Source organism: Crinia signifera, chromosome 1 (assembly GCF_055691185.1).
Source record: "Crinia signifera chromosome 1, ASM5569118v1, whole genome shotgun sequence".
NCBI classification, from domain to species: Eukaryota; Metazoa; Chordata; class Amphibia; order Anura; family Myobatrachidae; genus Crinia; species Crinia signifera.
The window spans coordinates 447,128,597-447,142,667 of NC_139217.1; the positions used below are offsets into that span (position 1 = coordinate 447,128,597).

The following is a 14,071-nucleotide window of genomic DNA, read 5'->3' on the forward strand; positions in this document are numbered from 1 at the left end:
ATTCTGTATGAGAATTTCTATAAAATAGTACTAAATAAAATGATAAGATAAAGGGGGAAATGAAATCAACAGGATTAATAATCCTAGATAAGCGTTAACACATCAAAGGGTTCATTAAATGTCTATTTTTTGATTGAAAAAGCAGGTCTTTATTGTACATAAAGAATGCAAAAAACAGACGATAACAAATATCACACATATACCGTGTCGCAGCACAGCCAAAACACAGTACACATGCAAACAGTATAGCACATATTATAAAATACAGTACAAGATAAACTCACACTATAGACTATACTATGCACTATGCATTCTAACGGTAACATTTACACAACAGTATACAAGACTATGGGTGTGGAGGGTAGGGGGTGAGGGAGGAGGAATCACAAGCCCGAAGCTTTATTGACCAGACAGACACATATAAGGGGAGGGCAATAAATAGAAATACATCAACAAAACAACAGACATTGTGAAGTGAGGGGGAAGGGGCCACGGTCCCAAAGTCTTATAAAACAGTCCAAACAGGGGGAAAGGACCAGAAGAAAAGGGGTTTAGTCCTCTTCTTCCTCAGGGCTATCCCGAATGGAATAGTCTCTGAGCAGGCTGTGAACCAGCCTGCGGCAGTCCTGAACGGACATTCTCTCCCTCCGCAATATGAGACGATTTCTGGCAAACCACAAGGCGTCCTTAACACAGTTTATAAGGCGCCAGGCTTCCTGGGTCGCCCCATATGTGTGGGTGCCTGGGAATAGTCCATACAATACCGAAAGGTATGAAAGACAGTTCCTGGGCACGGAGTCCTTGAATTCAGTCTCTAGGGCATCCAACAACAACTGTGCGTAGGTGCAGTCCCAGAAGATGTGCATGGAGGTTTCTTCATGCACAAAGCACCAGGGGCAATGTCTATACCTACACAAGTTTCGGGAGTGCATGAATGACCGGTGAGGCAAGCCCCCCTGAATGGCCATCCATGACATGTCTTTGTGTCTATTTGTGAGCCTTTTGGAGGCCACATACTCCCAGACAAACTTGGCAGTTGCTGAAGGGAGCCCTGAAATCGGTTCCATGACGTCTTTGGCTCTGATGAGCTTGTGGACATTTTTAGGTTTCCACAAGTCGGGTTTCAATCCCTCCAGTTGGTGCTCCCTCACAAACTTGGACACATCCAGGTAGAACCATGGAGTAGTCCAGTTGTAAGGGATGGAGCTGTCCCACTTGTCCCATTTGAGGGTCCTCCACATAGGTAGGAGGAAGAAGCGGGACATGGAGTTCCCCGCAGAGCCGGTACAATTGTCAATCAAAGTTCTGCGGATACAGTTACATGCAAAGAAGGCTCTCAGCATAGTTGGGATGTCTGGAATGCCTTTGCCACCTTTGAGGGGATCTTTGTACATAACAATCCGCTTGACTCTGTCCATTTTGGAGCCCCAGATGAAGTGGAAAACAGCCCGTGTGATGGCCTTGCAGATCGCCGCCAGAGGTGGCCAGGCCTGGGCGGTGTACTGAAGAACAGGAAGAATCTCATTCCGCAGCACAAGTGTTTTCCCTTCGATGGTAAGGTCTCTGAGACTCCACAATCCAAGTTTCTGACGCATTGTCGCAAGTCTTTCATCCCAGCACTTCAGGGCCGCTCCATCTCCTCCGAACCAGACACCAAGGATCTTGATGAGGTCTGGCTTTACCGTGAAGGGAAATGGGGCGGAGGATGACAGGTGCCACTTTCCGAAGAGCATAGCCTCTGACTTCCCAAGGTTAACCTTTGCTCCTGAAGCACGGCCGAAGTCCTCGCAGGTCTGGACGAGAGCTGTCACCGATCTCTGGTCTGCGCAGAACACAGTGACGTCATCCATGTACAGCGAACACTTGGCCTCTGGGTGGTCTGGACCCGGTGCGGTGATCCCTCTGATCTCTTGATTTTGCCTGATGGATACAGCGAAGAGCTCTATAACACAAACAAAAAGAAGAGGTGAAAGAGGGCAGCCTTGTCTGACCCCAGACATAACAGAGAAGGGGTCAGTCTTCCAGCCGTTCACCAACACCGAGCTGTAAATGTCAAGGTACATCAGGTTAACATACGAACAGAATAGCTCACCAAGACCAAATTTACGCAGTACCTTGCCCATCAGCTCATGGGAGACACGGTCAAAGGCCTTTTCCTGATCAAGACTGATCAGGGCTGTGCACACATTACGGTCTTTCACGTAATGGACCGTGTCTCTGAGGAGGGCAAGGCTGTCTGCGATTCTGCGGCCAGGAATGGCGCAGGTTTGGTCTGGGTGAACGATCTGCCCAATGACAGCCTTCAGCCGGTTGGCCAGTACCTTGGCGAGGATTTTGTAGTCCACGTTCAGAAGAGAGATGGGACGCCAATTTTTCAGGTCGCATCTCTCCCCCTTACGCTTGTACAAGATCGTGATCATTCCTTCCCTCAGCGAAGGAGGCATTTTGCCCTCCACCACCATCTCCTCGTACAGCTCGAGCAGGTCCGGGCCAATGAGATCCCACAGCGCAACATAGAGCTCTGCTGGGAGACCATCACTGCCCGGAGTCCTGCCCTGCCTAAAGGATTTAGCGGCAGAGAGCACCTCCTCCAACGCCAGGGGAGCGTCCATGGCTGATTTACCTGCAGGATCAATAGTGTTAGTGATACCTGACAGGAACTTATCCGCCTCATCTGTGTCTGTAGTCTTAGGGGAGTAGAGGTCGCTGTAGTAGTCGCGAACGACCTTCATCACGCCCTCCTTCCCCTGTCTGGGGATGCCATTCCCATCACGCAGTTCTGTCAGAGGCTGTTGGGAAATCGATCATGCGCCGATGTATCGATTTCCTCATATATTAATTACCTTATTTGACCTCAGTGTGAAGACCCCTTAGAGCTCCGTGAGAGTGTAACCTCATATGATATGACCAGTAACGAGGACCACAGATACAAGGTTGAACTCTGATTTAATGATGACGAAAACAACATATTTATACACAACAAACGACGTTGGTTCAATTACATGATTGGTTAATATTTGGTGCAGAGGTAGGGAAATAGCAGTGTCTTTGTGGGGTGGCTTATACATCGCCTTTGTGTAGTATTCATTAGTTATGAGAAAGCACAGAATGTACAGTGTCTAAGGAAAGTAACAAAGTTTATGATAGCAGCGAGTACTGGAAAAGAGCCAGGATATAACCACCTTGAAATCAGCAGGGACAGACACAGAGAAACAAGATGGCTGATTAACCCCTCAATAGAAACAAGATGGCTGATTAACCCTTCAATCCCCTCTTAGAATCAATGTCCTTTTTAGACAATTTGATTCTTGTAGATGGCATCTTGTTTGGTACGATGGATTTTAACATATTCACTATAATCTTCTGGTGAGGGAAGGCTTTTGGCGAGATCAGTGTACATAGCAGGTGTTACATTATCCAGGTACTTGGAACCAATCTTCTTACACATGGGAAAGACACAATATCCTACTATCATAAGTACAATAATTATAATGAGAATAAACATGCCTATTTGTGTTAGTGCGTGTTTCCAATCATTTAACCATCCAAACCAGCTACTCCAGGGGTCCGTGACACCTGAGTTCTTCTTGAGTTCGATGGATAAATCTTCTAGATGTTTAATAGCTAGGGTAGTTTTCCCATTAGGACCTGTGTTGTCTGGGATATAAGTACAGCATCCATCAACCTTACCTATGTACACGCAGGTTCCTCCTTTCTCGGCAAGCATCATATCTAAAGCCATACGATTCTGAAATGTCATTTGTGATGTAGCTTCCAACTGTTCAGCAATACCTTTTAAAGCATCTCTAGTATCATTAACAAAACGCTGCTGATTATAATATATATAATTTATCCAGTCCACGTTCTTATTGATTGTCACTTGGGGAATTAGAGACTCAAAGCCAGCAGCGACTTCATCTCGAGCCTTAAATTCATCTGGAACTCCCCGAGGGACACCAATAGTATCGATATATATATGTGGATCGAAACTTTCCTTGGGGGCATCTCTCCTAGCTCTAGAGTGTGTGTTTGTGTTACCTGTGGGAGGAGGTTGAGGAAGGTTGGCTGGGAGGATGTGAATGGGCATAATAATCTTTGCCAGGGCACATTCTCCTTTCCAAGGGCTATTTAGTTTTGTCCTCAATTTCATATCTCCACAGATAAAATAGATATCTCCCAAAGATTTCTTCATGGTGGGTATGGTGATATGTCTTCTTTCAGCACAATACCCATCAGGAAATAATTTCAATTGTACAACATTTTGATCAGTACTATTAGAGAAATAACAAGTGTAATTACCGGGGTAAATAGTTATAGTACTACCAGGGTTGGTATTCTTTGTCATAATGGGGTATTCCTTTTTCCATTGTTCACATTTGGCTTCTTCTATTACAGTGTCAGTGTATAAACTAAAAAAGCATTTATCCTGTTCAGGTGGTATGTGTATGGGTACAGTACCTAAATGGGGTCTGGACTTTCCACACACATAGCAATCAGTTTGATTAACCTTGCGGGCATTATACTTCATCCATTCTAACCAATAGTTTACATCAGAGAAACCTGTTTCCATAGACATGGTATCTTCATACGTGGGATTATCAATGGCTAACATATCATTAAAAGTAGTGACATGTGGTTTAAAGAATGACGATGGTGTTTTAGGTTTTACAGTGGTTTTGAGGGCGGTGTATTCTGGGTTATCATACATGTCTTTTAAATGGAATCTTCCCCTTGGGCCCCCGCTTTCTCCTGATTGATATTTACCCATGACATATAGTCCGGCATCGCCGGGGGCTGGGTTTTCTAGGTTAATGATAAATTGGCTATTGCAAGTGCCCTTTTTTCGTAGGGACATACGGGTTAGTAAGGATCGACCATTGGACCATTTATGGATGCCAACATCGGGGTAATATCCCCAGTCTTGGCTGATATCAAAGGCAGTGGTATCTGCTCTAGTGTTCCACCCAACAGCCCCCCATGAGTTGCAAGAATCTCCCCAGTAAGTACTAGTGATACAGATATATACGTGACTTACAGCGTGTGGTGTGTGGTGGATGTTACACAGCCATGGTAGCGGTGGTTCTCCTCGATTCCCGCCTTGATTGTTTGAACAAGATACAATATCACAATAAGAAAATATAAAAGTAGCGACAGTCGTGCTAGAAGAATTATACCAGAAGGTAAAGCGTCCATCATTTTGAGTAATATCAACTTCAGCAAAACAGTTATAAAGAACAAGCCCGAATAAAATCACTAGGGCTAAGGTGGGGGGAGTCATATCCTGTAGCGTCGTCCTTGGCTTCAGAATGTTGTACCCCTGATTCCTCGTCACCTCCAGCCGGCAGGTCTTCTCCAGGTTGGAGGTCAGAGCCACTGGCCCCCGTTATTACCTCTCTCGTCCCGTCTGTGTCAGTCTCGGGATCGGTGTCGACCTCTGTGTTGACGTGTGGTGGAGGTGGAATTTTCTTCACTCTGGATGCATGGATCCACGTTGGTCCTTCGTCGGTGAGGACAGCCGTCCTGGTGACTGCGACCACTTCTGTTTCTGGACCGTAGGTGAAATCTCCTGGATGTTTATTTCTGGGTAGGATCTTTACAACGACCTTGTCTCCAACCCTAAATGGGTGAGTGGGTATCTGTGGATGAGAAGGATTCTTAAAGATAACATTTTGTTCAACTTCATTAAGTTTCTGTATTAGGGATCTGACATACTCTTCTCTTATTATTTCTAAGTCTCCTTCTGTGGTAACTAAAGGGTTCTTTGCCCAGGGAGTGGGGAAAGGTCTGCCCATCGGTACTTCAAAGGGGGAGTAACCTAGAGTCTTTTGTGGAGTCATTCTCTGTGGGTGATATGGAATGTGAAACTTCCATTCTATTTGCAGTGCTTTGACTAGTTCTGCTGTGACCTTGGCTGTGAAGGCTGAACCTTTATCACTATTAATTTGAAGCGGGCATCCCCAGCGCGGAATGATATCTCGCGTGAGTATGCGGGCTACTGTTTTTGCATCTTCTGATTTAGTGGCATATGCTTCTGGCCACCGAGAAAACATGTCGACAATGACCAGGGCATATTCCTGTCTTCCTGCATTATTGATATGTGTAAAATCTATTTGAAGATGTGTGAATGGTGTGGTTGGGTTTTCTAGATGTTGGTGTCTTGCTTTATTTGGGTTGTTTGGATTGTTTCTAAGACACACTATACATCTACTGATGTACTGTTTTACAAGTTCTTTGGCATTAGTAATGTAGAAATCATTGGAGAGGAGTAAAGTAGTTGTTACTATACTATGGTGTCCTACTCCGTGGTAATGTACTATGAACAATGATGCACTGGTTTGGGGTATACATGGTTTCCCCTCTTTGCAGATTAATCCAGTCCGTGGATTCTTCTGCAATATGTTCAATCTGATAGATCTGAATTAGAGGCAGCAGCCTGTAATTCTGTCAGTAGGTATGTATCATCTAGCGAAGGAGGCGAGATGACAGCAAGAGTGAGGTTATATGTTGCTGTAGTGGCAGCACGTTTAGCAGCGGTATCAGCGAGAGCGTTGCCTTTGCTGATGTCATCCTTTCCTCCAGTGTGTGCTTTACAATGAAGGATGGCAATTTGAGATGGTAATGTAATTGCGTGTAAGAGATCTGTGATGAGTTGCGCATGTGATATGCCTTTCCCATCAGCGCCAGTGAAGCCTCGGCGTTGCCAGATCATACCATGATCATGAACAACTCCGTAAGCGTATTTGGAGTCTGTGTAAATTGTGACAGGTTTGTCTTTGTAAATGTGACAAGCTCGAGTGAGTGCAATGAGTTCTGCAGCTTGTGCTGACTGTAAGGGGACTGCTTTTGCCTCTAGAGTGATATCAGGAAGTTTGACGACTGCGTATCCTGCTTGGTACGTGTTGTCATTTGGTCGACTGCAAGAGCCGTCGACAAAGATCATGTCAGCATGCGGGACAGGTATAGTGTACATGTCTGTTCTGGGTGAAGTCTCTGAGTCAATAGTTAATGCACAATCGTGTTGAGGAGGTGTCTCGTCGTCAGGGCCTCTTAATCCTAAAAGGGCATTGAGTACGGGGACCGGACCTTCAGAGTTTGTTGCATACTTAATGGTGAGAGAAGGGTTACTAAGTAGGAGTACTTCATAACCACTAAGTCTTTGGGCAGACATGTGTTGTGTGTGTAGACCTTTGAGGATGGAGAGGACATTATGTGTGGTATGTAACACAGTAGGGTGTCCTAGTGTCAGTGTGGTAGACATCTCAACAACCATTGCACAGGCAGCCAGGGCTCGAAGACAAGCCGGCATTCCTTGCACAGTGACAGGCATTACTTTTGAAAAGAATGCGACAGGGCGCATTTTGCCTCCATGAAGTTGGGTGAGCACGCCTGCCATGGTTGTACAGGTGTCCCTTGCAAACAAATGGAATGTTAACAGATAATCCGGGAGGCCAAGCGCGGGACTCTTTACTAACATTTCTCTCAACTTTGCAAATGCAGAAAACATTACATTAGACCATTCTATAACCTTGGGTTTGTCTTTGAGTGTGCATTGTCTCAAGATATTATCATAATAGGAACAATCAGGAATCCACTGTCTGCAGTAATTTACCATACCCAAGAAAGACAGCATATCCTTCTGGGTAGTTGGGGTGACCAGGCCCAATACAGACTGTATGCGTTGTGGACTGATTTTCCTTTCTCCCTCAGAGAGTACAAAACCCAGGTAATTGACATTTGTTTTACACCATTGCAGTTTAGCTTTTGACACCTTGTGTCCACATTCTGATAACATCTAACCGGCTGGCCTCCTCGGTGGTACTACAGAGAAGCAGATCATCTGCATACTGTAGCAGGACAGAACCATGGGGGGGGTGCCAGGGAGCCAATGTGGCTTGGAGGACTATGCTATAGACCACTGGAGAGTCAATATAGCCTTGGGGTAAACGACACCAGGTTAATTGTTTACCTTCAAATGAAAAAACAAAGAGTAATTGGGTCTCTGTGTCTATAGGAATGCTAAAAATGCGTTTTTCAAATCTATGACATTAAAGTGGGTTGCGTTTGCAGGGATTGCTGAGATGAGTGAATTGATGTCTGGTACTATCTACAGAACAATTAATTAGTTTATTATCTGAGGTCCTGTTGACCATATCTGAGGATTTACAGTGTCTAATTCTGTGTTTGGGTCAGAACTGTCAGTCATGAGCAAGTGTGGTGATGAAACATCAATTCCCTTTCCTGCTTCTGATGGACTAATTATGATTTCTAGCACAGAGAGAAGATCTCTGCCTAGCAAATTGATTGGGCAGTCAGGTATTACAGTAAATTCATGTTTTCCTATGTCATGGCCCTTTAAGGTCAGTCCCTGCCAGTCAATCTGAAATCTGGGGTTGTCTCTTGGTCTGGGTTGACTGGGCTGCATGGGGTTACTGACCTGTCGGGGTTTGTTTGAAGGGAACGTACAGTCTCTAGCCTAATGGCTATCCGTTTCATAATTATAGCAGCTTGTCTGTCTGTTGGGTGGGGGTCCCGCAGGAGCCCTCTGAGGTAGTCTGTCTCTAGGAGGACGGAATGGTTTATTCTGTCTCCTAGGATTGTTTTGATTTTGGAAGCGTGTGAACGGGGTATGTGATGGTGTGACAGTGTTTCTTTTAACTTCAAAACAACCTGCTGCTTCCCCTCCACACAAATGTTTTTCAAAATCCTTTACTGTATCAGAGGTCCGGCAGCAGATTATTAATGAAAGTAGAAACAAGTAAATTATCATTATGCAGAAGCGGCAGACCTGCTTCCTTGGTTCAACACTTCTTGAATCTTTTCCAGAAATTTGTCACTGTTTCTGTTTACATGAAACTGCAATAGGCAGCGATGTTCAGTGTTAGGGAGAGAGAGACCAATACTGCAGCTTCCCCCTCAAACCCCCCTCTTCCAGCAAAGACACAGAAGCCTAGCAGGAATCCGCCGTACACCCTGGGAGCTCAACAGAAAATAGATCTTTCAAAGCTGAACTGGTGTACGGTGATTTCATTCCACATGTCAGTTATCTCCTGTGCTTTGTTAAGGGGATAGTCTGCAGCTGTTTACTATATTGCAGGGATCGGGGTATTAATACTGGGGACTTGATTCCAGTCCCATCTATTATATTGTCCACCTCATGGATTAACAAGGTAATAATTTGTGGGCAACATACTCCTTACATATTTCACTAGGTAATGGGGGTGGATAGACTGTTTTATTCTTACTATTATTTCCACCCATGTCGGGGTATGATTGTGTATCAATGTATTTTTGAATAACGTCTGTGCGCAGATGGCAGCCTAATACAAGGACCGCCTCTACAACAGTACCGTTAGACAGGGACGTGAGTGTAGATTTGAACCTTATAAGTTCACTATTGGCAGATACTATCGTCTCTTTCAGGGTTATGGTACCAGAGTACTATACTACACTGGCAATCTAAACAAGTTCCTATTTGTGGTGTTCTAGGATGTGACATATATGACTATAATATGAGAGCGTGAAAAATTCAAAGTTTACAGACTAGGGGCGCTGTCACAGAAAGGCAGGTACACCTATAGCGGCAATCTGCGAGAGTTAGTCTTTGTCTGTTCACTTTTAGAATTATGTATTCACTTTAGACATCTCATAAAATTTTTAAATGTATAATGATTTTGTTAGTGGAAACCACAGACTGTCTACGTGACAGTGGATAGAGTCCAGTGGTTTTGTTGCTGAGAACTGTATGTGAAGCCTCACATTGCGTTACTCCGAGAAGGAGAGCATAAAGTCCGCAAGTCTATTGGCATACAGTAGTCAGATTAGACAAATGGTGAAGTTATTGTGCGTGAACTTACCAGCCGCACGGTTTACAAGGAAATACAGATATCACGAGTGTGTATACTCACCAATCACACAGGGATATTGAATGAAAGAAAAACTTATACTTTAAGACAATACAATAAAGACAATTGGCCAATAAAGAATGGGCGTTCAAAGTGAGGTACTATTTAGACTAAAGACCCCAGGTCTCCTTCGTACTCCAAGTACGGCATCTGATCCCAGATCAGGTTATGTGCACAAAAATAGACTAAAGACCCCAGGTCTCCTTCGTACTCCAAGTACGGCATCTGATCCCAGATCAGGTTATGTGCACAAAAATAGAAGACTTTAACTTCTATGATAGAAGACTCTAACTTCTATATAAGACATTCAACATACCCCAGGCATGGTGTCACAGGTTCAGGATCGAGTATGTCCGTAACCTCACAACAGATTCAGGCAGACTGTAAAATCTTTATGACATCTGTGTAGGAATGAACCTCGCATCCCGGTGGCCGAGCCCCCAGCTCTGTTGGGAAATCGATCATGCGCCGATGTATCGATTTCCTCATATATTAATTACCTTATTTGACCTCAGTGTGAAGACCCCTTAGAGCTCCGTGAGAGTGTAACCTCATATGATATGACCAGTAACGAGGACCACAGATACAAGGTTGAACTCTGATTTAATGATGACGAAAACAACATATTTATACACAACAAACGACGTTGGTTCAATTACATGATTGGTTAATATTTGGTGCAGAGGTAGGGAAATAGCAGTGTCTTTGTGGGGTGGCTTATACATCGCCTTTGTGTAGTATTCATTAGTTATGAGAAAGCACAGAATGTACAGTGTCTAAGGAAAGTAACAAAGTTTATGATAGCAGCGAGTACTGGAAAAGAGCCAGGATATAACCACCTTGAAATCAGCAGGGACAGACACAGAGAAACAAGATGGCTGATTAACCCCTCAATAGAAACAAGATGGCTGATTAACCCTTCAGAGGCGTATGGCCAGAGTGGAGTTTCCTGAAAAAGAAAGAAGAACACGTCTCACCCTTCTCCAGATTCTCCACCTTGGAACGGAAGACGATGCGTCTGGACTCCTCCTCAAAGTGCCTTTTCAGGCTCTTTCATTAAATGTCTATTGGTAATGTATTGTGAGCATTTTATACAGGGTATGGGTAAAAACCAGACCCATACCTTCCAACTTGTGTCCGGAGGAAATAGGGACACTCGCGCGGCGAAGCCGCGCGAGCGCCCGAAAAGGGGGCGGGGCGTATGCAAATGAGGGCGCGGCTTATGCTAATTAGCCGTGACCTCATTTTCATACGAGAATAGACGCTGTGCGCATGCGCACAGCGTCTATTCTACTAGATTGGGGGGTCTCCCAACTGCCACCCCCCGCAGCGGGACAATGCCTGCCGCGGGTGGGACGTCGGGACAGGACCCGAAAATCGGGACTGTCCCGACGGAATCGTGACAGTTGGGAGGTATGCAGACCTGGATAAGACCCCGGAATGCCGGACTGGACATCAAACTCTGCATTTCGGAGCTTGTAGTGTCCGATTCGGGGGGGTGTTCTGTCCAGAAGGGCTGCCCTTTACAGCTGTTACCAGAGAGAGGAGGAGGGGAGAATAAAGCCTCCCTGTATGGTCCGGGCATGTAGCAAAAACTGGAACGGTCCGGACCACACATGGGAACCTGTAATCAGCCCTTTCCCATGTCCCTGGTGAAAGTTATCACAGGCAGCCCCCCCCCCCCCCCACTGACAGGACACTCCTCCGGACCAGACACTACAAGATCTGGAATGCAGGGTTTGATGTCCAGCATTCCTTGGTCTTGTCCGGGTACGGGTTTTAGATATAAGGTGGTGTACCTGCGCACTGAGTAAGTGTGGTTTGGACTAGCTGCAAAACACTTGGCACGGTCTGACTAATTCTGCCTCTCTATCTATTCCCAACCTCCTACTTACCCTCTCCTCACGATCGGTCCATCTCTCAAACGACTTCCGGTTCAGGCTCCCGTTCAGCCGCTCGGTCTTCTGGGCTGTCACCGTTGCTGGTGCGGTTGCAGGGTACGCTGGCCTTGGATCAGTCTCAGTGGTTGTGCTCAGGGCCAGATTATAATGGGGGCACAGGGGGTCAGTACCCCTGGGTCCCCCTCTATCTAGTGGCCTCCTGTGGTTGGCATGTATTTTTCAATATATTTCAAAATATATTTTTAGCTGCAGGTTTTGTGCATGGGAGTGGGGTAGTGCTGCAGCTTCACCTATCTGCCAATGTGACAATGATTACATACACTCCAACATTTGAAGGGCAGAAATCGGTACACATTCGGAAAGGGGCGTGGCCTCATGTAAAGGGGCATGTCATCACAAAAAGGGGCGTGGTATTACACATTATACAACACATCATAATGCCCATTACACATTTTAGTAAACGCTGTAATGCCAATTACACATAAGGCCACACACCGTAATGCCCACTACACATTGTGCCACACATCATGATTCCCATTACATACAATATAACAAACCATAATGCCCATTACATATTATGTAATAAATGCACATAAATGCTGCTTACCTACATGCTCATTGCTAGAGGGTTCTTTCTTGATGCCAGGGGCTTATGTTTGATGCCAAGGAGGCTTAGGCTCCATGCTTGTTGCCAAGAGGGAGTGCAGGGCACGTTGCCAAGAGGGAATTAAATGCTGATTGCAAGGGGGGGGGGGAATGCTTGTTGTCAAGGGGGAGGGAATTGCTCAAATACAAGAACAGCTCACTGCCCGGCTGTCAAGTCGGTACATTCGGTACATGTTTAATTTGCCGGTACAGACCGTAAAAAACGGTACTGTACCGGCAAATTCGGTACTGTTGGAGGGTATGTGATTAATGGTGCTGAGCATCAGGAGTCAAGGCACACCAGAGGCGGAACTAGAGCGTTGTGGGCCCAGGTGCGAAAATATGCTTTGCCCCCCCCCCTCAAAATGGGAACAGTGTGCGCCAAAGATGGGCTGCAGTGTGTGTGTGTGTGTGTGTGTGTGTGTGTGTGTGGTTAGGGTTATAGACTGCAGGGTGTGTGTGTGTGAGATTGGAGTTATAGGCTGCAGTGTGTGTATGGTTAGGGTTATAGGCTGCGGGGTGTGTGTGTATGGTTAGGGTTATACAGTAGGTTGCGGGATGTGTGTATGGTTAGGGTTATAGGCTGCGGGATGTGTGTGTATGGTTAGGGTTATAGGCTGCAGGGTGTGTGTATGGTTAGGGTTATACAGTAGGTTGCGGGATGTGTGTATGGTTAGGGTTATAGGCTGCGGGGTGTGTGTGTATGGTTAGGGTTATACAGTAGGTTGCGGGATGTGTGTATGGTTAGGGTTATAGGCTGTGGGGTGTGTGTATGGTTAGGGTTATACAGTAGGTTGCGGGATGTGTGTATGGTTAGGGTTATAGGCTGTGGGATGTGTGTATGGTTAGGGTTATACAGTAGGTTGCGGGATGTGTGTATGGTTAGGGTTATAGGCTGCGGGGTGTGTGTGTATGGTTAGGGTTATACAGTAGGTTGCGGGATGTGTGTATGGTTAGGGTTATAGGCTGTGGGGTGTGTGTATGGTTAGGGTTATACAGTAGGTTGCGGGATGTGTGTATGGTAAGGGTTATAGGCTGTGGGATGTGTGTGTATGGTTAGGGTTATAGGCTGCGGGGTGTGTGTATGGTTAGGGTTATACAGTAGGTTGCGGGATGTGTGTATGGTTAGGGTTATAGGCTGCGGGGTGTGTGTATGATTAGGGTTATAGCTACGGGAGGGGTTAGAGCTATAGGCTGCGGGGTGTATGCAGGTGTGTGGTTAGGGTTATAGGCTGCGGGGTGTGTGTGTATGGTTAGGGTTATAGGCTGCGGGGTGTGTGTATGGTTAGGGTTATAGCTACGGGAGGGGTTAGAGCTATAGGCTGCGGGGTGTATGCATGTGTGTGGTTAGGGTTATAGGCTGCGGGGTGTGTGTGGTAAGGGTTATAGGCTGCGGTGTCTGTGTGTGGTTAGGGTTATAGGCTGCGGGGTGTGTGTATGGTTAGGGTTATAGGCTTTGGGGTGTATGCATGTGTATGGTTAGGGTTATAGGCTGCGGTGTGTGTGCGCGGTTAGGGTTATAGGCTGCGGGGTGTGTGCGTGGTTAGGGTTATAGGCTGTGGGGTGTGTGTGCGCGGTTAGGGTTATAGGCTGCGGGGTGTGTGCGTGGTTAGGGTTATAGGC

The 14,071-nt window shown here is 45.9% G+C and overlaps 1 protein-coding gene across 1 annotated transcript; it reads right to left on the reverse strand.

Annotated features, from left to right (window-relative positions):
* Positions 1-183: 183 nt before the first annotated feature.
* Positions 184-10,821, reverse strand: LOC146020782 (uncharacterized). Its single transcript, XM_083154254.1, has 2 exons — positions 2,651-10,821; positions 184-1,942 (listed from the first exon to the last, which is right to left on the reverse strand). Exons 1-2 carry the CDS (start codon positions 2,730-2,732, stop codon positions 552-554), a joined length of 1,473 nt encoding a protein of 490 aa, XP_083010380.1. The 5' UTR covers positions 2,733-10,821; the 3' UTR covers positions 184-551.
* Positions 10,822-14,071: the final 3,250 nt, after the last annotated feature.